General features: G+C 42.2%; 1 protein-coding gene across 1 annotated transcript in view; it reads right to left on the bottom strand.

Moving 5' to 3' along the window:
- BOD1L1 (biorientation of chromosomes in cell division 1 like 1) overlaps window positions 1-23,367 on the bottom strand; it is a 48,745-nt gene that overhangs the window by 11,501 nt on the left and 13,877 nt on the right. Inside the window, exons 6-17 of the mRNA XM_031437227.2 lie at window positions 22,949-23,115; window positions 21,486-21,597; window positions 20,451-20,589; window positions 19,406-19,478; window positions 11,582-17,594; window positions 9,648-9,712; window positions 8,391-8,475; window positions 6,161-6,204; window positions 4,650-4,707; window positions 3,483-3,556; window positions 2,777-2,849; window positions 1,476-1,555 (exon numbers count right to left, since the gene is read on the bottom strand). Of these exons, the coding sequence (XP_031293087.2) occupies window positions 1,476-1,555; window positions 2,777-2,849; window positions 3,483-3,556; window positions 4,650-4,707; window positions 6,161-6,204; window positions 8,391-8,475; window positions 9,648-9,712; window positions 11,582-17,594; window positions 19,406-19,478; window positions 20,451-20,589; window positions 21,486-21,597; window positions 22,949-23,115 (6,983 nt within the window). The remainder of the gene's footprint in view (window positions 1-1,475; window positions 1,556-2,776; window positions 2,850-3,482; window positions 3,557-4,649; window positions 4,708-6,160; window positions 6,205-8,390; window positions 8,476-9,647; window positions 9,713-11,581; window positions 17,595-19,405; window positions 19,479-20,450; window positions 20,590-21,485; window positions 21,598-22,948; window positions 23,116-23,367) is intronic.

The following is a 23,367-nucleotide window of genomic DNA, read 5'->3' as shown; positions in this document are numbered from 1 at the left end:
ATGAAATTGAAGGGAAAATAAAAGTATACCCTTTAACTGCTTCTCTCCAAATTCAGGAGTACTATCTCGAGGCTTTTGTTCTGGATAGGGCACGGCAGTGATGGGCTTTTTAAAAGCCAGTTTCTTTCCTTGGCCATGACCAACTGAAATTCATGGCAAAGTGTGACTTTACCACTTTCGTTGTTAAAATTCTTTTACTACGTTTTATTTAGTTTATCAGTTACTGTGTGAAAAAGAGACTATAAGCTGGCTTTAGTGAGCTGGAAGTCAGCTGCATGCTTTTATAAGCTGACAATTACAAAACAAAGTGGAGAAAGACGAATTAGGGAAAGAGAGAGAATGAGAAGAGGGAGGGAGACTGAACAGACAATGGGAAGTACTGAGTCTCAGAAACAGGAGGACACCTAAGAAGATTATCTACCAGGGAATGGAGAAGCCTGGGCCCAGAACAAGAGATGGTAAGAGCAGAAATAAAAAATCGTGAGCCACTTTCCTGAGTCACGGATGAGAATAAGAGTAAAATAATGTCATTTGTAGCAACATGGATGGACCTAGAAATCATCACTCTAAGTGAAGGAAGCCAGAAAGAGAAAGAAAAATGCCATATGATATCACTCATATGTGGAATCTAAAAAAAAAAGAAAAAAAGAGGACACTAATGAACTCATCCACAAAACAGAAACAGACTCGCAGACATAGTTAACAACCTTATGGTTACTGGGGGAAAGGGTGTGAGAAAGGATAAATTTGGGAGTTTGAGATTTGCAAATGTTAGCCACTATATATAAAAATAGATTAAAAAGAGCAAATTTCTTCTGTACAGCACAGGGAACTATATTCAGTATCTTATAATAACCTTTGATGAAAAAGAATATGAAAATGAATATATGTATGTATATGCATGACTGGGACATTGTACTGTACACCAGAAACTGACACCTTGTAACTGACTGTACTTCAATTAAAAAAAAAAAAAAATCCAATCTGGGGGAAAAAAGAATATAGGAGAAAAAAGTAATAACTGAGGAGGGCCCATCGTTGGACTACCTATATTTTAGGGGCTGGAGGTATGGTAAAGAGGACGAATATTCAAAATTTTAAATAGTATGTATCACTGAATTTCACTGTTCGGATACAAGTATTTCTGTAATAAAGCATACTACATTTTGGAAGAAAGCACCTAGAAACCTAAAGAAGTCAATAATACGACTGAACAAAAACCTAAGCAATGATCATATTTAAAATGTGGCATTAATACAATCTTGCAGCTTAAGATTATAAAGTGCAACATTTTTTTTTCTTTGAGAGCCTAAAAAATATACATCTTTTATAATAAAGTGATTATTATTAGAGATACATAAAGTAAAAGGGATACAAGAACGAACTCTCTCTCTATGTATATAGATAAAGTAAGTATTCACAGTGATATAATTAGGTTACTTCTAAAACTTAAAATTAAAATGTGGAAAAAATACCTTTGCATCTTGTGGCTCAGTTTCAGAACATTGCCTCTCTGCCGTTTCTATTTTGGAATCCAGGACATCTGGATTATCATCTGTAAATCAGTTTGGACAGAATCACAAAGGAATAAAAGCTAAATGAAAAATGAAATGCACAGTTCTATTTTAAGACCATTTGAGACTTCTTTCTTAGGCTTATGATGCAGTGAAACCAAAGTTATTCTAAACGTCCTTATAATGTCATGTGATTTGAGCACCAAACACTGGCCTTGGCCCTAGCAAACTGAAAAAATAAAAAACAAAACAAAAAAATCTACAAATGCTCAAATGACACCAACAAAGCAGGAGCCTCTATGGAGAGGGCTCAGGACATACAGAGTTCCCAGAGATACCTTTAGCTTCCTGAATGAATTATCACCTAAGAGGCAAGGCTTAGTGATTAAGACCATGATCTTGGGAATCAGATTTACTTGGTGGAGATGGTCACAATTTCTCAGAATCTTAATTTCTTTATTTATAAAATGGCAACAATACCTAACACACAGTTATTAGGAATGTGTATAAAGTACCATGAATAGTATCTGCCTACAGCATGAACTCAGTAATCATAAAATGATCACATGCTCCTAACCAAAAAATGAAAGCATTTAATTATCCATTCTTTCCCACATATTATTTAACAAGTGTTTATTAAGTTCGCACTTTGTGTCAGGAATCAAAGTGTAAAAGCCTCTGCACTGTCAGGAGTCATCTGCCACATGTGGCCACTGAAATTTAAATTAAGTTGACTACAATTAAAAAGTCAGTCTTTCATTCACTGACCACATTCAAATGCTCAACAGTCACACATGGCTGGTGGCTACTACTAGACAAGGCAAACAGAGAACACTTCCATCACTGCAGCAATGGCGTCGTTACGGACCGAGACCACAACCGTATGAAGCACAGAAGGGCTATTATCACATATACGTTACTACGGTGCTTCACTAGTTCGGGGTGGGGGGGACCTGCTTATGATATAAAATAAGGACCTCAGTGACATCTGGCTGGGTCCCAGGCCCAGGTTACAGAGAGAGGCTGGGTTTTTGTGATTTCCAGGGGCTGGGTATTCTGCAGGAACAATCTAGTTTCTCAGTCAAGTCCAGAAAGACCCTGGAGGTATCAAGTAAGTCTGGAAACAAACCAGACTCAAGCGTTATAAAGTAAAAAAATTACTACCCTCAAGAATTTTCTATGTTATTGGCCCACCATTTTGGATACAAAGATAATATGATTCTCAAACACGTCTGAAACAGAAACACAAATACTCTCAGTACCTAGCTCATCTTCTGAAGAGAGGTACTGCTTCTTCCTTTTTCTTTTAGGCATATCCGTTTCTTCCTCTTCAACCTGGAATTAAGAGTGACTATATTAAAGGCAGTAGAATTTGGATCCAAACCTACTAAAAGAGGGCACATATTGTATTAGTTTCTAGCTTTTGGAATAAAATTTCTAAAAATCTAGAATAATACTTCTGACATTTAGATCTGGATTAGATTCATTTTATAAGCTTGAGTCTTCTTTTTTTTTTTTTTTTTTAAGATTTGAATGTAAATCCATTCAAAACATCCAAATCTATTTCTGGTTATTTCTAAAATATGTTAAAATATGCTAAAATAATTCTCTAAAATATATTAAAAAAATTCTCATTTACTATCTCTGAAATCAAGCTATGTCTTATAACTGATGGCATGCCATAAGTTGATTGGCCGCACTTCTCTCCTCTCAGTGGCCCACTAAGGAACTGATGAAAGGCAGTATATGAAAAAACATTCTTGGTGATCCAGTATGGACATGCCCAAATAATCCTGGACCTGCCAAACTACCTAAAGCTTACAAGAGCATAAACAAGTCAAAGTAGTGCGGAGAACTCTTAACATATGCACTCAATTTTTAATACATACAAAGAAGCAAAGCCTTTGTGCACAGAAGGAAACACCACGCATAAAACATGAAATATTTGAATTTCGTATGAAAACCCACCTCTTCAGTAGGATTTTCTCCAACACTATGACCTCTTGTGGCTTCCGTGTTGTCTCTTCCATCACTGGATATCTCTGAATAATAAATTGGGAAAATGAAAGATCCTGTTTCAACATCATCAGATTACAAGCCTTCAACACCAAAAGTCTGACAACACCAAACACGGGAGAAGGCGTGGAATGACAACTGCCGCACACTTGGGGACAATGCGGCCCATTCAGAAAGCTGAAGAGGTGCCTATCAAACCAGCAACTCCACACCTAGAGTTACAGGGACACTGCATGTACACTGGGAAATTGGTGCGTGGTGGCTCTCTCTGTGGCTGGGACAAGCTGCAAAACCCCTAAATGTCCACTAACAAAAGAAGTAAAACAGTAACTGTGGTATAGTCACACAGTGTGACACTAAAGAGCCACTGAAATAAAGCAACTAGAATTATACATATCAATATGACAAAAAAAGATGGGGATTGTGGAGGGTATAATATGCATTCAACTATATCTGTAACATTTTAGAAAAAGGTTATGAAGCAAATGTTAACATTTTTATGTCATTTTAAGATAAGACAAATCTAGGTGATGGGTACATGGGAGTTTATAATTATTGCTGCTTTGCTTTGATTGAATATGGCACATAATACGTTATAAAAATAACCGTGTAGGGGATTAAGACCTCTTTCTCCATTCTTGGAATAAGGAATCAACATAATTCCACATTTTGTTTGAGAAGAGCATGATTGCTCTGGAGTTGGCAGCCCCTAGGGCTGCGTGGACTGAGGGCCGGCTCCTGGGTGACGAGCCACACGAATGTGACTCCCTGCTCTGCCGCCACATGGAGGCTGCCTGTCTGGAGGCAACACAGGTGAGTACTTAACACAGAACTTGTCCTACAGTAAAAACCACAGGGACAATACACCTTGTATTTACGCTGGATAAATCCGTTGTGAGGTTACCGGCAAAGTCCTGGTAGCTATTTAAGCACAAAGCACCGTGTACAAGCTACGTGGCCTTGAATGAGCCGCTGGACCTCTCCATGAACCAGTTTCCTCACTGGCACATGTGATGCCGTCAACACTCACTTCACCAGATCATATGAATTAAATGAGAGAACATCTGCTAGGTAATCGTAATTAATATTAAAAGTCCTCCTATGAAATTCGTAACTTACCTTCCTTGTTACGAGATATGCTATGAATTTCATTTGTTCTTGAGCCTGAATTTTCGACCTATACACACAATAGAAAAGGTTACTTACAGATAATCTCACAAAAATCTCAAAGGTTGGAAAAAAAAAAAAAGGAAGGTAATTTACATAACCTGGCCATTTGTGGGAATGCTAAAAGGAACTAGAATATATGTTCTTTTAAATTTTACCCAGAAGCTCAAGAGCACAGGGTATTTTCTTTCTGAAGAAGTTTCAGTTTAACAGGTTAACATCACACTGTTTATTCTTGTCTTTAAAATGGTTATGGCAAAAAAGCAAGAAATAGGAGAGAAAAAGTTTTGGAATTGCATGAATTCTCTTCCCATCTAATGGCCTCTCATGATTTTCTTTTCTCTTTACTTAAAAATACTGAAGGATTCTGTCATTCTGTTATAAGGCTTCCCTTTGGCAAATCTCACCAATTATACTTTTTTTTTTTTTTAAACTGAGGGGAAGTCTCAGAATATCCTACAACATTCTAATTCCTAATTACAGAATTTCATATTTGGAAAGGATGGTTATACTTAGACGAGGAAGAGGCAGCTGCTGGGGGACTCGGGGAAACAAGGTAGGACCAGCACATGCTGGGGGAGTTCACAACACTTCGCTGGCTCTGGAGGTTTCAGCCACATTTAGAATTCTTTTAACTTCGGGGTGGGGGTAAACCTGAACAGAATCGGGGGAGCTTTTCTCTTCCTTTTACTCAGCAGACTGTGTGTGTTTCTAGATGCAAACTGGGATGTTTCAACAAGGTGGGGTAAGCCCTCTGATGCTGTGGGTGTCTGGTAGCAAGCAGAGCTCTTCTGAGTCCTCTGGGGCACTGAGAGACTGTGCTGGCTGCCTGCGATTTGCAAGCACTTTACAAAATGCTCACTCCTCTATGCATTAAGAAAAACAATCAAAAAACCACAAAAAAACCTTTCAAGCACAAAAGGGATTGTGAGAACCGCAGCTGGGAAAAAATTTGTATATATGGCAATTATAGTTCAGAATGTTCAAAAAAGCTTTCTAAAAACATAAAGTGAACTTTAGTTCTTAAAATCAGTTTGGCCTATAGTACCAGGATAATTTAAGACATGGTCCAATTTGCAATTCCATTATAGTAATAAAAAAAATAGAAAGTTTCTAGTTCTTTGAAGGGTTTCATTAGGATTACCAGGGGAATTGCCTGGTCTGAGGGGCCTGGGCCTCCTTCTGTTTCCTAGTTCTGGCTCACGACATTGGCCTAAAAAGCCACTAGAACACAGTGCTGCTGAATTCAGGCGGACTCCCTTTTTCTGGTCAGTGCATATAGCTGAGCGTGGAACTGGACGTGTCAGCAGGCTGAACCCGAATGAAGAGCACGTTTCAAGGGTCTCCTGTCTCCTAAAGAAATGTGCAGCGAGCCCCTCCCCTAAACGTAACCACTCTCAAAACACCAAACCCAAATAACCCCAACCGATAACAACAAAACCCAAGCCATGTTGGTGACTTACGTTTAGTGATTCAATCGCCAACGAAGGCGCCCTCTGAACTTCAGCTGTTCAAAAATGAGAAATAAGGAAACTGAATATTGTTTCTGAACCACAGAAAACTAATTTAGAGACTTCTGGGGTAGTTAAGCAGGACTGTGTCACTAAGTGGCCTAGCTGCCTTTGTGGATTATAAAATTCTGACCAATTATTTTCTCCAGTCCGTGTGCTGTCACACTACAGGAAAACAACAAAAACAACGTTGCCTGCATTTTTACAATAATGGCAGTGATCCATTAAATCACTACAGTGACTTAACCATGTTGGTGATCTGAAGCTTCAAAGGAAGGTGGAAGGGAGCCTTTGCAGTTAACTGTTATGCCACAGTGTAACACTGGTTCGTTTAAAAATAATGCCATCAAATGAAAAGTTAGGCCCTATCCCCTCAAACAGCAATGGTCTATTTATATTCTTTGGAAACTTGAAGTACAAAGTCTACTGTTTCTACTCAACGATGACAGAACACACATTTTTCTTTTAAACAACTTCCTTTTACGTAAGTAGATCTCCTATTGAACTGCACCTAAACACAGTAAAGTAATCTGAAATACTACTATGGGAACAAAGGACTTCAGAATCTAAAAATGTTCCCTCCTTGACAATTAACAAATGGGATGTTAATTATCTGTACTGTAACACACACATACAAATTTTAACTATTGCATCTGTTCAAGTTTTGGGTAGATCAGTCATCGTTAGGGCTTTAGTATGTCAGCATGAATGACTTACCCAGTCTCGGGGTGGTCTTCCAGGACTGTCTGATACTTCTGTTTCTAAGGCTTTTGAGGTCACATACCTTGAAGGCTGCCCTTTCAGATGGTTTTGCCTTGGAAGGTGCCCACCCTGACTGCCCCAGATAGTCCTGGGTGAGGATTTAGACACACTACTCCTTACACGCTGCCCTTCCCTTTGCCGTGTCCATCAATACACACCTATTTATCCTTCAATATTTGGCTCCAAATTAGGGGGAGTGGCAAGTGCTCATGAAAATTCAAAAGTTATATATGCTTGGACCTCTCAGTTCACTTTTAAGAAAATACCTGGGCAAATACATGGTTACATGCATATGAAAGTTCATATTTATAACAGTACAAACTACAAAAACTAGAGACCACTAAAAGGTCTAATAACAAATGAGAAAGTACATTACAGATGACTAATAAAACAAATGAAGTGGACCTGCACACAATGACAACGAAGAATGCCCACAAAATATGGCTAAGTTAAAAAAAATTACAGAACAATATAATATATTCAGGTTCCTAAACTGAATCAGAGTAAGTCTGTCTCAGGGTTTCTGCCATGAATGACAGCACAAAGATATCTTCCCAGAGGCCAAGAATGAGAAAGCAACTACCTCCATCTGGGGCGAAGGGAGAAGATAAGAAATTGGACTTTGCAAGATGTATCTTTGCTCCTGGCTCACGCTTTGCCTGAACTCTTCAGGTTTTTTAATGCTATGGACTGGATGTTTATGTCCCCCCCAAAACTGAATATATTGCACCCCTCCCCCCATACATTGAAACCCTAATCCCCAGTGTGATGGTATTGAAGTCAGGGCCTTTGGGGGGTGATCAGATTTAGACGAGGTCATGTGTAAAGCAGAACATAATCCTGAGACCAAAGTGTTTGAGAACTGCTGCCCTAATCCTGTCTGATACTAGGATCTCCCCTAAAAACTCTTCAGTGGATGCTGAAGGCTACCGCACAGAGAGACTGAGAAGAGGCTATGCAAGCTGGGAATAGCTTCAGTGACTCAGCCACAGCCAGAGTCCAAGGGCCAAGAGTATGAGGTTAAAAGAAGCAGGCACACAGGCTGCAGATTGGCCTTTGGAAATGAGCTGTGATAGCCTCTGGAAGGGCAGGAAGGGCCACAGAGACACAGTTTTGGGACAGAACAAGGGTTTGCTTCAAAGTAAAATTTTTGGGCCACAATTATTTGGAGAGATCCGATTTAAACAATTACCTTTCATAATACTGATTGACACAATACTGATTTGACACTTCATGAGAAAAAGTATACGTTAAAAATGAAAATAGTACAGAGTTTTCTCTACTCTATGTTAAAAAGCGAGAGGTAAATTCATATAGCCTGTCAGTGTTTTATGAATTAGCGATCAATCTTAAGCTGCAATAAAAGGTAAAACCACATGCAAGGAAAAAATTATGTGAATAACTGCCAAAAGGAATTTACCTATTCCACTCAGATTTCTCCCACTTGGACTTTCTGGTGGTGCTGGAATTTCATGATTTTTCTCTTCCTCTGATGGTGCAAATATCTGAAAAGTCCAAAGCATCATAACAGGTAAGTTAACTGAGGTTTTTAAAACAAGACGACTAATCTCGAGTGCGTTAAACAAAATACACAGCATCCTGTGACAATATAAAGGTCTACTTTCAAGTCTGTGAAATTTAAACATGAATATATGTCAACCTTTAAAAACAAACAAACAAACAAACAAAAGAAAATCAAACTAATCTCATATTTCATCCATCAGTGACTCTTCTATTGCTTTAAAGTAAACTCCAGCTGAGTCCAGCACACAAGGCCCTTCCTGATCCGGCCCCACTCCTCCCAGGGCTTGTCTCTCCACAGCTCACCCTGAACCACTGCAGTACCTGGGACTCACTATCTCCTCTGCCCTTTCTATGTCTAGCCCACTATTCTTGCCTGAAAGACTCTTTTTTCTGTCTCCTCTGGTACACTTCCACTCTACTTGCAGAATTCCACTCAAATGTCCTCCTTGCAAGCCCTCCCGCCTGCTGCCCACTGCTCCTGCTGGCAAGTCGAGCCTCCTGTGCACTGCTGTTCACAGCCCCCACAACTGCCATCTCGTCTCGCATACTCGGAGGGTGCCCTGAGATCAGGCTGGAAAGGAGGCATGGAGACTAAGCTGTGTAAGGCACATAGGTTGTGATAAAAAACCCAAACCAAAGAAACCGCTAGATTTTACTCTAAGTATGAGGGGAAATCACTGTAAAGTTCAAGCAGAGCAATGACATGACCTAGTTTATGTTTTTCAAGATAACTCTCAGGGCTGTGTGGGGTCTGGAGGAGGGGTTGGAGAGGAAGGAAGTCCAAGAGAGAAACTACTGAAGTGGTGGCTTAGACAAGGGTGGAAGCTGGAGAAACAGAAACAGATGGATTCAAGCTATATTTTCAAAGTGGAAACAATCAGAATTGGCCGTGGACTAAATGTGGGGTTACAGGGAGAAACCAGGGTGACTCCTGGGGTTCTGGCTGAGTAGATGGAACCGACGATGGCACTATTATCTGAGATTCTGAGGGTCTTAGCTCTTCTCCCCACAGGATGTGACAGTAACAATACTTAAACATCTTAAGCACAATGAGAACAGGGGCTATGTTCTGCTCAAGTGTACATGTGTCTGCGTGTGGGGACAAGGTACTTACACCACTGACAGCTCAGCACAACCGAATCATCAGCCATACCTCAGTTTCCAAGTTGGCTTTCGGTCCCTGTCCTCTCAAGTCACTCGATGGAGACTCTTCACTGCCTAATGAAATTCAAACCATTAGATCAATTTAAGAATCTGTGAGCAAAATACATCCTGAATCAAAAGGTAACAGAAAGTTGTATCTAGCATGCCATTCCCTCTTCCTCCGCTCTCAGCAGAAAACAATAAAAAGGAGTATATATGAAAATTCTCAGATGAAAGGCAAGGGGTCATTGACTCTTTTTTGGGGGGATTGGGGATAAAAATGCTTCTTGTTCTTAAGATGGCCACCCAGAAAGAATGACACAATATTATTTGTGAAGTCATCGTATTTCCAAGTGCTTTTCTACAGTGATTTGCATTAAGTATGTCCCTAAAAGAAAGTATTCTCTGCCACTGAGATATATTCTCAGTAAAGGTGATTTGTGAACAGACTCACTTTACATGCATCATGCTGATACAGCAAAGCTGAACATACAGTTGAAAAACTGTGAAGTTGATAAAAAGAGAATGGCATTTTCTCTGGTGGAGACTCAAATCTATCTCGTCCTGGCCCTCTCTTTCCTTCTCTCCTCTGTCCTGCGACTCGCGGCTTCTAGCTTCCTTTACCTGCCCACATGCAAGCCTCAAAGAAAAGCCTTCCTTCCTCTAAGAGGCTGCAGGCTTTCCCTTGCTGAAAGCCCTTCTAGTTCTGCTTCTTCAGGGGGAAGAAAGTGGGGGAGGGAGGGAGGGCGTAGCAATAAAGTAGCAGTAGCAATGGTTGAGTCACAAAAACTTCCAGAGCATCCAATTTATCTCAGGCTAAATTCAATGGAAATTTTTAAAGTTACTTATTTCAACTGTTGGAACATTTCTTAATGTCTCCTATAACCAAGAGGACTAAATCTACTGGTCTCAGCCTCTGGAGGCTGCATTTAGATGATGTCTAAGACCCATTCCAGTTTAGAAGTCCAGGATACTACAATTTATAAAATTAGAGTGGAAAAGAAGTCAACACTCCTGACTGCTTCAAGCCCAGCCCATGTGACCCCTGAGTTCTCACAGCATCCTCTGGTTAACCCTATTCTAAGTGCCTGTCACATTGCAGTGTCACTGATTACGTACAAAACATTGCAGAATTCACAGCTGTCTTCCCATCTGGACTATTGTTTTTGAGTCCACAGTGGTACCTGGTGTAACATGTCTGAAGTGGGAGGGCATGAATGACCGAGCTCAGAGCTTGTACGTTTGAAAGTTATCAACTATTTCTAATAAGACCAGCACTCTGAAATCTACCAGGAGGAAACACGTTTCTTTTCTTTTTTCAAACAAATTCTAAACCGGAAACTAACTTATTTATGTGAACAATAAATTACAATTAAAAAAAAAAGTGCTCCCTTGATTAGAAGCAGCCAGCCCGCCGGCACTGACACGTCCTTTGAATCTGTAAGTCAGATGGAGGTTGGACTGATGCTTGTTTTTGTACTATTATCCCCCTGTCATACAAGGCTCAGAGCTAACCTTTCTTAAGTAGCATCTGAGTACTATTCAAGTTATTTAAACTCTCTGAACCTTTTTTCCTCATCTGAAAAAGGAGGATGATTTAAAATAAATACCCATTTCACAGGGCTGCTGTAAAGTATCTTCATTTTGATTCATAAGAACCCTGAAGGTCAAATAGGTTTAGTAACTTGCAACCATCCTGCGGATGACACTTGTCCAGCTGACGTCCTGGCTCTCAGCCTCCTGCCTCTACACTCATTGCACGTAAGTAAGTGGGTCTAACTTTAAGTTTTAAACACAATTTTAGAGAAGCTTGACCTTCAAGATGGATGAGAGTTATTCTGTGACATTCTAGAACCAAAACCATCTTTTAAAAGATGGTCTTAAATGTCCTCTACATACAATTATCTTTGTAAAATGTGAAAACTTGCAGTTAGAGATTCTCACCTATGTCATGCAAATTTTCTTCAGATGAAACACTGACTTCAAGGCCTCCTTCTTCCTGGAAGGACTTCTTCATGCTGTTACCATCTCCCGTGTGCTCAGGGTATGCCGGAACGGTCCCTTCGCCACTGGGATCACTCTTGAAAGTCAAGTCCTGTTCGCACTTAGGAGCCAAGAGAGCTTCGTCATAGGTAGCTGTAAGGACTGCCGTGTGGGAAGGAGCAATTTCGGATTCTTGGCCATTAATACATTCGGTGGTGGGGGTTGTCAAGTTGCCCTCAGGGCCCCACTGGTCAGGAGGAAGAGAGGATGTGTCATCAGCTTTTCCAGCACCGGTATTTACTGCTCGGCGAACACTGATGGGGGAGTCCTCGGCGGCCTGCTCTGGTCCTCGCAGGTCGACAGGCAGGTCTGCACTCCTCTCCAAGCCCCTCCCTGCTGAACAGCTTGCCGGAGTACTGTCCCCTGAGGTCCCTGCCTCGGGGCTTTCATGTTCTCTCTGAGCTTTGCCCGGACAGCAGGCTTCCCTTTCTTTGGTGCCAGGCCTCTCTTTCTCTGGTGCACACACAGCACCGGCAAAGCACATGCTGACTGACACCCTGTCGTGCTCTTCCCAGGTGCCCACTGCCACCACGGGGCCCGCTTCTTTTCCTCCTGTGGATGGCCCGGGACACTGACAGTGGTGCTCAGGCATGAGGCTGGGCCTAGGGACCTCACACTTGCGCACCTTTGCGGCTGACAGGTCCTCTCTGCCTTCTGGGGGGCCTGCAGTCGGCTGAGCCTCTTCGTGCCTGTCTGGACCCGTGGCGGCCAGCACACATTCAGCTGTGCTGGTGGAGATGAGGGCAGCATCGCCCGGGTCCTCCACCCCCGCGAGAGCCGTCTGATCGTCCCGGGGGGCGGCGCCCATCATGACCGCTTCCCGTCCTTCAGAGGTGCTGGTGGAAATCATGGCGGCGTCACTCATCTCCTCCGCCGGCGTGACCGAGGGACAGACCTCCTCCCGAGGGACGGCACTGGACACTGGGCCGTCGCAGTCCTCCACGGAGCTCGTGGAGATGACAGCGCTCCCGTCCTTCTCTTCCAGGCCCGGCACGGCCGCCCCGGAGCCGGACGCCTCACACTCTTCTGCGATGCTGGTGGAAATGAGGGCGCATTCGTCCTTCTCCTCCTTGCTGGTTGAAGCCAGGGGACTTTCGACTTCTGTGGGTGCACTGGGCATGGGCACCTCGAAGTCATCGGCGCGCACCAGGCTCGGCCCTCTCGCTCTTTCTTCAACCGCTGGGGCGGGCGGCTGGCTTTCGGAGCGCTGGATGGTTGTCGCGCTGGAAATGGGCACTTCGAGCTCCTCCCCTATGCTTGTGGAAATCATGGCGCACTCGTCTTTCTCCTCGCCTCTAGGAGCAGCGGGCTGGCTCTCATCTCCTGCAACAGCGCTGGGCATGGGGGCCTCGAATCCCTCCACGTTCACTCTGGTGCCGTCGGCGATTTGTTCGGTCCTCAGAACACGCGCGTGACCTTCCTCCACGTCTACAGCCGGGCTTAACTGCGCGGTGTAACCATGCGTGGTACTGGTGGAAATCGCCAAGCCTTTGCCTTCGCTTTCGCCCCTTGCTGAACAGGTCTGGTTGGCAAGGCTGTCGCTGGCCGTGGTGGCCATGAGGCCGTCGCAGTCTTCATTGTCCACAGAGGTGATGACACCCTCATCTTCTTTCTCCCTCGGCGATGTGTGATGAGCTTCGTACTCTGGGACGGCCCCGGATACGAGTCCCTCATAACTGCCCCCGGCCAGGCCAGTGGAAATAGTGGTCTCGTCAACCTTTTCTTTTCTGGTGAGCTGCCCGCCACTTTGACCTGAAGCTGCACTGGTCATGGGAACCTCACAACCTTCACGAACTAGTGCCGCTTCGCCCTGGCCTGCGGCTGCACTGGTCACGCTGCTTTCCACGACGCCTTTTGCACTGGAGCAGATCTCTGGATCTTTGCTTCCCTTCCCAGCACCGCTCACGCTGTCAATGTTACTTTCGGTTGCGTTTGGGACGGCTGCTCCGGCCTCAGCTTCCACACGCCCCGCCACGGTACCAACCCGACTGTCCCCCTCCTCTGCACTCTCGCACACTGCTGCCCCGTCGCCTTCCTCTTCCATCCCCGCGCACATCGACGCGTGCCCGACTTCATTTCCTCTGCCGGTGCTGGTCACCACGCCCTCCCCTTCCTCGTCCTCCTCCTTCGCGCCGGTGCTGGTCACAACGCTTTCGTCGTCGCACGGGCCGGCAGCGACTACCGGGGCGTCAGCGACGTCTTTAGCTACCGTGCTGTCCATGGCACTTTCTCCGCCTTCTTCTGATTCGGAACTTAGAGCAAAGCCTTCGCTGCTCTCTTCCGAACCTGTGCAGCTTGCCGGCCCCTCTCCATCCTCTTCCGTGATCCCGGTGCTGGTGACAGCGCTTTCACCTTCCAGCCCGTCGTTCACAGAACCGCCTCCCTCCTGGGCGGCACTGGCTCCTGCTGGTGCGTCATTGCCCAAGGGGACTACAGGGGCACCGGTGACCCCGCGCTCTTCCTGTGGCCCCACATCAGTTACCGAGCACAGGACAAAGCTGTCACTTGTCCTCTCTGCCCCCGTACATGTCACAACCCCCTCAGTTTCTTTCTTGGGGCCCATTCTCGTCGTATTTCTCCGGAATCCATCTCCCTCTCCGCTGCCCAGGGACCCCTCTCTGATTTCTGTCCCAGCACTCGTCACCGCCCCGTCACTTTCCCCCTCACTAATAAAAGCGACGGTCCCTTCCGCCAGTTCTGAGTCTCTGCTTGAAGAGCCATCACACTTCCCTTCCAAGCCTGCACTGGTCACAGCGTCGTCCTTCTCTTCCGTCGCCCCGCTGTTGACATCGTCTTCAGTCGTGCCGGCGGGAGTCGTCACCGGCTCTGCTGCTCTCTCTTCAGGCCCCACCACGGCGCACTCCCCACTTTCTCCTTCCTTGGTGCTGGTAAGGAAAGTTTCACTTTCAGCAAATCCTTCCGTGACCACGGCGCCACCTTCTTCAGCTGCGGCAAAGACAGTGCCTTCGCTGGCTTCCGCCCCGACGTGAAGAGGGTTGTCCCCAGAGCGCATACCGGTCGTGAAGCCTTCGTCCGCCTCGATGCTTGTGCAGGGCACGGCCGCCTCGCCCTCCCCCATTTCTGAAGACGTGGTGGTGGCATCACCTGCCTTTACGGGGCTTAAGGGAACACCCCTGTCCTCCCCTCCAGCACTGGGGGCAGCAGAAGCCTGTTCTGCTCTAGCAGACCCCGTTGTTGCATCGTTAGCATTCCCACTCCCTCGGTGGAGAACAGAGGACACAGCGTTCCTCCCAGCACTGGTGTCCACCTCACTGTTTTCGCTCCTTCTTTCAATATCAGCTGACGTGTTTTCTATTTCACCTGGGCCTCTGCTATGCTCAAGCCCAGAAGTTTCCGCATCTTTTCCTGTGCTCACGCCTACCGTATGAGCGACAGCAATGCCGTCTTTTCTGCCATTTTCTATGGGAGCTCTAACTGTCTGCTTTGAACTGGGCCCTGTGGTCGTGTCACCCTCTTTCCTGGCCGTGTCCATTGAGCCTCCTTCTTTGTGAACGTTCTCATTTTCCACAGTCATGTCTGCTGACTCACTACCAAGAGGCACATTCACTTTCCCTTGTTTGCTGTGTGGCATGGTGGCCTGGGGACCTTCTGGGATGTGTCTTCTGCTCCCTGCGCTGGCTTTGGCTGCCGTATCTACTGTGGAAATGGCATCACCCGGTTTGCTGTCACATGCCCTGGGGACCTGTGACTCTCCAGCAGCCAGACTTGGGTTAGGGGTCTCAGAGCGGCCCACAAGTGAGGTGCTGGCTGGGCCTCCTTCCCCAGCAGTTCTCTTCTCAACCACAGGAATTACACTTGGATCATGGGACTGCTTCTGAGGTGCAAATGTCATGGGGCTTAAGGATGGGGAAGGGTCTAAATCTGTGGGACGTTCAGGAGCTGTGTCTCCTTGAACAACACACTGCTCACTGGGTCTGGTGGTGTTTTTCAGATTCTTTTGTGCCCTGCAACTTTCTGGGGCCTGGGGTAACAGTCGATGACTAGTTTCTGAGTCTACGTTCATCTCACGAGCTCCTTGCTGAGTGTATTCTTTCTCCCCTGGGTTCGGTTTGGACACAGTGCTTTGGAGATGCACTTTCTTGGTCAGGATGCTTTTGTGGTCAGCGTGCTTTTCAGAATTACCAATGGCTCCTGTTCCACGTCCTGATTTACAGGCCAGGGCTGCTGTTTTTGAATCTACCATAGAAGTTCTTAACTCATCCTTTATAACTGTCATGGCAGCCTTCTGTTTCGTAACATTTTCCGAGTCGATGTCTTGCTGAGGACTGTTGCTGCTGCTGTCTTGGGTTTTAGATATCTCCAGTGCATTTTCCATGGCTGGCTCTGGATCAACTTCCATTGGCTCCTGTTCAGGCATCAAGGTGGGATCACTGCATTTTTTGGGTTTCTGAAGGAAGGAACTGCTGGGAGTGCCCAGAGGGTTTGCTGCTGGCTTTTCCTCTCCTTTGGTCATTTCTTGGGATAAGCTCCCTCTTCGATTTTCACACAACCTTCTACTTAATTTTTTCTCCATGACTGAACTATTTCCTCTGGCCTTTTCATGATTACTGTCAACTTCTTTCCCATCCCTGTCTTCTGATTTACTTTCTGATTTATTTTCTTCCTTCTTTTTCACATCCTTACTACTGTGCTTCAAGCTTCTGCTTTTGTGACCATCTGATAACCTCCTCTCAAGTCTGGTGGCACTTGAATCTTTCTCACCCTTGTATTTCTCCTTTGCTGGCGGTACCTTAGCTCGGTGACTAGACTCTTTCTGGGCACCATGTGCTGAAGAAGCAGGGCTCTCTGACGCAGGCTCAGCGCCACCTTCCTCAGCGGGTCTGTCTTCAGCTTTGGACTTCCGCTGCCTCTCTGGGTCACCTTCTTCTGTGTTCTTCTCCTTATCTGCTTTTGGAGTGGTTGCCTGTTTTGTGACATTTTCCTGCAATTCTGTTTCAACCACTTTTAACGGTTTACCCTGGCTTTTGGATTTAGACTTTAATACAAGTTTCTCTTCTAACAAGCTCTTGGTTCTTCGCCTCTCCTTGTGAACAACCTCTTCTGGCTTTGAATTACTGTCCATACTCGTCGATTCTGTGTCACACTTATCCTCTGAATAACTTTCACTTCTTCTCTGTAATGTGATTCCATGTTGCTTGGACCCCAGAGAATCTTTCTGAATTTTAGAATCACTTGATCTTCTTGATTTGTGCTCTGACTTAGTTTTCTCGGCTGACAAGTATCTCTCTTTTTTGCTGTTTTCTTTACGAATGTTCTCATCGGTTTTTATAATATATTCAGAGACTGGTTTGCCATCTTTGCCCAAAATTGATAATTTCCTTTCATTCCTGTGTTTACTTTTTCGTTCAGCTTTATCATCTGAAGAAAGCTTTGTCTGTTGATTTGGCTTCTGAATATTTTCATCGACTTTTAAGCCTTTCTCACAAGAGTGAAGCTCAGTCTCATCACCTGTTTTATGTGTGGGGTCACCTTTATATTTATGTTTCATTGACGGTTTGTCTTCTGACAGAGTTTTCTCTTTTTCAGGCTTGTCTTTGGAGGACTTTGCCTCTTTTTTAGGTAGGCTTTTCAAGTGGGGTGTTTCAGAATCATCTTTCTTTGGATGCTTTTCATTCTTAAGTGTGCTTTTCTGTTTCTGGGGCTCTTCTGTGCCAGTTTCTGAGCGTTCTGCTGGCCTTTTTCCATCTCTTGTGTCAGTCTCTTCCTGTGCCCCTTCCACCACAACAGGGGTCGATGTCCGTCTTTTATGTTCCCTTTCTATTTTGGATTCATTTTTATTTTCATCAGCTGAATGCAAAGACTCTGAAAGTCTCCGGGCAGGTTTACTTGGTTCACTTTTTGCATGAATATGCTTTGAATCCTTTGAAGAAGACACTTTTTCCTTTTCACAATGCTGTAAGAAAATAACAGTTAAGATATAAGAAATACTAAAATTAATTTTTATATTCAAATTTAACATCTGGCTTCATTTAGTATGTTGAGTGCTGTCACACGTTACACCTCAGTCAGTCTTTGCCAGCAGCCTATAGTATTAATAACTTCATTTTCTGCAACCAGGACCTGATTCAGCATGATTCAATAACTTGATGCCTAGGCAACAAGTTTAGATGATTTCATCCTGAGTCCAGTACTCTTCCCATGACATTGTAGCATCTTTGTAGAGAGTCTTTCTCCTGAGATGTGTCCATGCCTTTAGGAGGCCTTCTTAAACTCTAATTTGCCAAAGCCCACTAATGCCCAGTGGTCATTTTTAGTGCAGAAGCTTAATACCTAATGAAGGCAATTTAAAAATTTTATTAATGAAATAAAGGTTTCTTGTATCTTAATTTAGAAATCCAAATTATATATGGAAACTTCATGAATTTAGGTAACCTGTAAGACAATGTACTTAGGAAATGTCAAATGAACCCAGTAACTCACAGTAATAGAAATCGTATCACATATCACATATATATGTGTTTATGTATCAAGGGAAGATACTGATAGACCAAAGCCTCCAAACCTCCCCCCATCCCACCGAGTACGGCACTGAGTGAATTAATGTTAATGGCTAAGCACATTTTAATAAAGACTCACTGACTAGCTGTAAGTATTCTTATTCACACAGTGGGCTGAGTCCTCAGAAGGGCCTCTGGGTCAGTTTATCAGTGCACCTTTTGACATTTTAACATGGAAGATTAATGTAATACTAATGTAGGGACCAGAACATAGCAAGATCTTTAAAAATACTTTAAAATTAAATTCCTCAAAAAAAGAACTAACAGGGATTTCATCAACCTAATTTTACAGTAAGTTCTAACCAATTAATGTGAATAAAATTTTATGAGATCATTTTTCACAGAAATGTCTCATAAAATGGTTAAATATTTTAAAATATGCCATTAAATATCAGAATATAATTATAAATATGCCTCTAGTTCCTGGATAAAGACATCAGGAATAATTACTGGCTATGAATAAATAATTACTAAATTATCAGTGTTCCCCTTATAAGTGTCAAGATAGTTCAGCTAGAGAATTATAAATATGGCAGACTATATAAAGATTTAAACCCAGTGAAAGCAAAAGTTTAACCCAAGAACATGATGAAAAAAGAAGAAAGGTATTTATTGCATATTTTTGGAGTACTTTTAGGTAGATATTTTTACTATCTAAAATTATCAAATCTTGGAAGCAATCTAAGCACCAACTGTAAGGAAATGCTTAAATTATGGTGTATCTGTTCAATACAACACTACGCAATCATTAAATATAATTAGGAAGCTATAAGGTAACATGAAATGAGCATTAGGGAATGTTAAAAACACTTTGCAAGATTACATCTACTCTACAAAATTATGTACATATGTGGATGAGAAATGGAAGAGAATGAAATGGATAATTTGTTAGGTGGAAGGATTTTAGCTTTCTCCCCCTTTTCTTTTTCATTATTGTTACTGGCAGTCTTATTATTGCCAATATAAGAAACAAGAGCAGGGGAGTAGAAAAGTAGCTATTATCCAGATAAAAGATCACATGAATCAACTCACCAAAATGAGGAATTTAGGCCATAACAGAATGGGGGTGCTAGAACGCTGAATGTGCTGGACTTTTTATTCAACTTGGAAAAGATCAAATTGTATTCTAAATTTTACTACAAAGGACTGAATGGTCTGTATCTAACAAAAGAACATTTAAAATGGGATTTTATTAACTAAGACACACCTCACTTGTTTTGAGGGTTTCTTTGGCATCTTCTTCAGATTGCTGTTTCTTTTTAGAATTCTCGTCAATGTTCCTAGGTGGGGGAAAAATGAAATATGAACTTCATTTGAATCGAATGTAAGAACTTCCCAGGAAGGTTAAGAAAAAGGCTTAGCTTTTCTTTACCATGAACACTTAATCCATACAAAGAGACTTGCACATTTCAATTTAAATCCTACTCTCGGACAACAGAGGAGAATCCAGTCCCAACTGTGACACGGACTGTTCTTGGCCCTATAGTATAGCTAAAACAAAACTTCCTGAGTTGTTGCTTGAAGATGAATACTGTATGGGCTATAATTTCATTTTGAAAGTCTTATCTTTTGAATAACATACAGGGTAGTTGTATTTATTCAGATCGACAGAGATGGGGTCTCTAAGAAAAATGAGAGCTAACTCCTCTCACTGAGGTCTGTAAATTACTGATTCAGCTATCAAGTCCAAGATAAATGTACATAACTGCATCACGATGGAACAGCAAAACTGTGGCCCATGGCTGCACAGCCACATTCAGTCTCTTCTTATAGAATTAACTATAACTCAGTGTTAAAGAAAAGTTTGCTTTAGACCTCTGGCTTACAGGGAGAAGCATGAGATACTGGTGAAGTGAACTGCCTGCAAAGATGGGAGAATGGACACAATCACTGCCAGTAAGAGGTAACTGAATGTTCAGAGCAGGGACACTTCCCGGGTACTTCTAGAGGGTCTATAAACTTTGAAACTCTAGGGACAACTGTGTGTTTGCACACATGCATTTTTGAGGAAAGAGTCCAAAGCTTCCAACAGATTATCAAAAAAGACAGGGACCACCCCTCCAATACACTACTTTGAAATATTGCAGGTACTAATACAATGAACTATGATACTGAAAAGGAAACCCTAAGATCTTTCATGGAACAACATGCACATTCAGGGTCTGGCTCTTTACTGTCACTTTCAATGCCTCGCTTCTAAAAGCGTCCCGAGACATTGCTACAATGGGAATGTGGCCAGATAAAATATGTACCTGGAATCCTTTTTTCTTTTTTTGCTTAAGGCTACCTTTTTCTCTAAAACTTTCCGTTCCTTAAGAACTTCTTTAATTCGAGGGGCCTTGGGTTCCAAACTCTTTGCTGATGATTCTTCTAAGTCCACACTACTTTTGCCTGGGAAAGAAGCAATTGATAAACTGTGTTTCAGAACAGAGTTTTAGAAATAGTGTAATATTTTTTTCATTAAGATTTTCTAATCATTGTAAAAATGAAAAATGGCTTCAATATCTCTAGGCTGTGCTGGAACAAAAACATTTTAGACAGAGAAGAGTCATATTTTCTATTTCAAATGCTCATATATGTACATGCATGTATTTCTATACACACGATCAGTGTCCAGAGGAAGTTCAACTTTGTTCAATGAAATATTCCAGATAAATGTTTGCCACTTCAGTTAACTTCAAGTATAGATTAATTCCATTAGTATCACTGCAAGGCTTGATGACTCACATGTTAACAATGATTTTTCCAGTGATAATTCATTCCATTATCACTGGAAAATAAATTACTAACATGTGAGTTATATCATCTGGTACATGATAGAATGCTTAATTAATTAATTATTTTTATTTTTTATTTATGTATTTATTTTACAATATAATTGTTTTTAATTGAAATATAGTTGGTATACAATATTATATGTTACAGGTATACAATATAGTAATTCACAATTTTTAAAGGTTATACTCCATCTATAGTTATTATAGAGTATTGGCTACATTCCCCGTGTTGTACAATACACCCATGTAGCTTATTTCACACCTGATTAGAATGCTTAATTCAGATACAGCAATACAATAACAAAAGAAAAGGGACTAAACAAATCAGATTAACAAGTAAGGAAATCTTCTACACTTGAAAATAGATCATTTAAAAAACCTAACAGCTTTACTGAGATACAATTTTGATCATTTTATTGTATAATCATATCTCGTAAGTTATAATAACATCTAGCAAATAATGGAGTATATAAGATAGTTTAAAATATTAAAAGCTCACATCTCCTATACCTTGACTCTTAGCTTTCGAAGACTTCGTCTTTTCTGCTTTCTGTTTTCGTTTTTCTTCAAGTTTCTCTCTATTAATTTGCCTTCTTAAAAGCCTCTCTTCTTTTTCTTTAGCCTAAAACCACAAAATACTCATAGGTGTCCTGAGAGATTATCAGGGAAAAGCAAAAACACTCTGGGATAAAAAATATGCTTGCCCTTCAGATGCTTTTACAAATCTGGGTTCTGCAAAAGTGCATATACAGCCGTGTGTACATGTGTATGTGTGTGTATGTGTTTCAATTTGGAAGCTACCAGGAGACCAATAGAGACAGATGTGAAACGTTTTCATTACTCTTCAGAATGTCATCAGTTTAAAGAATGAGAAAGATGTTATTTGGAAAATGGTGGTTTAATAAACTGCTATTTTAATTAAAAGGATAGCTGTAAAAATATCTATGAGCATCAAGTGTATAGAGGTAGGTCTCCAGAATTTTTTTATTTTCTCTAAGGCAAAAGTTGAAATGCAGATTCAAGAGACAGGCTAGTCCTACAACAAATGTGACCTGCTGGCTATATTGTTAGGACCCAGGTTTTGGACATGGGACTTTCTGCAGCCGTATTTGAAAGCCAGGGAGAATCCAGTCATTGTGTGTTACTCCCACTGTCCTTTTCCCACCCAGAACTCAAAGCCTCCAAGTGCCAAAAATCCTAAACTAGGACTAACTTCTGATCAACTAGCCTCTTCAAGAGATAAGCCACCATTAACATTTTGGTGTACTTCATTCAGATCATTTTTTTACATGCAGTATTTCCTTATTCTATGATGCACAGCTTTTTATATCTTAATGTTTTTGAAACTGTAGGCCATCTTAAAACTAATGTATACATAAAATGAGGTAGCAATTTTTTTCTCTAAAAAGCTGTTAGTAATTCAATAAACAACAAGTTTATACTCTATAGCACAGATAACTATATTCAGTATCTTATAGTAACCCATGGTGAAGAATATGAAAACAAATATATGTACGTTCATGCATAACTGAAGCATTATGCTGTACACCAGAAATTGACACAACATTGTAAACTGACTATACTTCAATAAAAATATATACATACAAAAAACAATTCAATGGCACATCTCAGAAATATTTTCAAACGCAGGAAATATGTGGACTGACTAATCTCCCCGTTAATATTATGTTAATGGCTGACAACATCTCTCTTTATGGCTGGATTCACACTTGAGTCAAACATTTCCACACTATGAAACACCTAGGCCATTACCAGTTCTTCACTACTATTAATCACAATGATACGAACACCTCCAACACATGTCTATTCTACCTGGAAAAATGACAACATTCCTGAAGGCAGAACCTACATGTTGCTGTTTCGACTGTTTACCAGTACCTGGTAAAGAGATTTGTCAAGTTTCCCAACCTGATTTAACAGGTGACCACAGCAAGGGATTAAGTCTGACTTACGATGGACTGCCGCCGCTGTTCTACAGTGAGTTCATCATCAGAGTCACTGTAGTACCTTGAGTAAAGATACGGTTTGTGAACGTAAGCATGCCGTACACTTTTTGCTTTCCCTTCACTGGGATCACTGGCTTGAGCTTTTGTTTTGTTCTGCTTGTTCTTTTCTTCATCTGGAAGAGAGTCAGCAGAAAGAGGAGCGTGCCTGTCAGTCAGCAACAAAAGCAACATGAAGCAGGAGAAGTGCTATCAACGCAGTGCGAGTGTATCTGTGGGCCCGACGCAGGGACCTCAGCATGTGAAAACTAAGAAGCTGCCATTTTTAAAGGCTGTAATCCATATCTTAATTTATTTCTTAATTTTCTCTTTCAGCTTCTCACACATCAAAAAGGCAAAGAAAAATTAGACCTGATAGTTATTTATGT

Source organism: Camelus dromedarius, chromosome 1 (genome assembly GCF_036321535.1).
Source record: "Camelus dromedarius isolate mCamDro1 chromosome 1, mCamDro1.pat, whole genome shotgun sequence".
Classification (NCBI taxonomy): domain Eukaryota; kingdom Metazoa; phylum Chordata; class Mammalia; order Artiodactyla; family Camelidae; genus Camelus; species Camelus dromedarius.
This window is presented reverse-complemented; position numbering and strand designations above follow the sequence as displayed.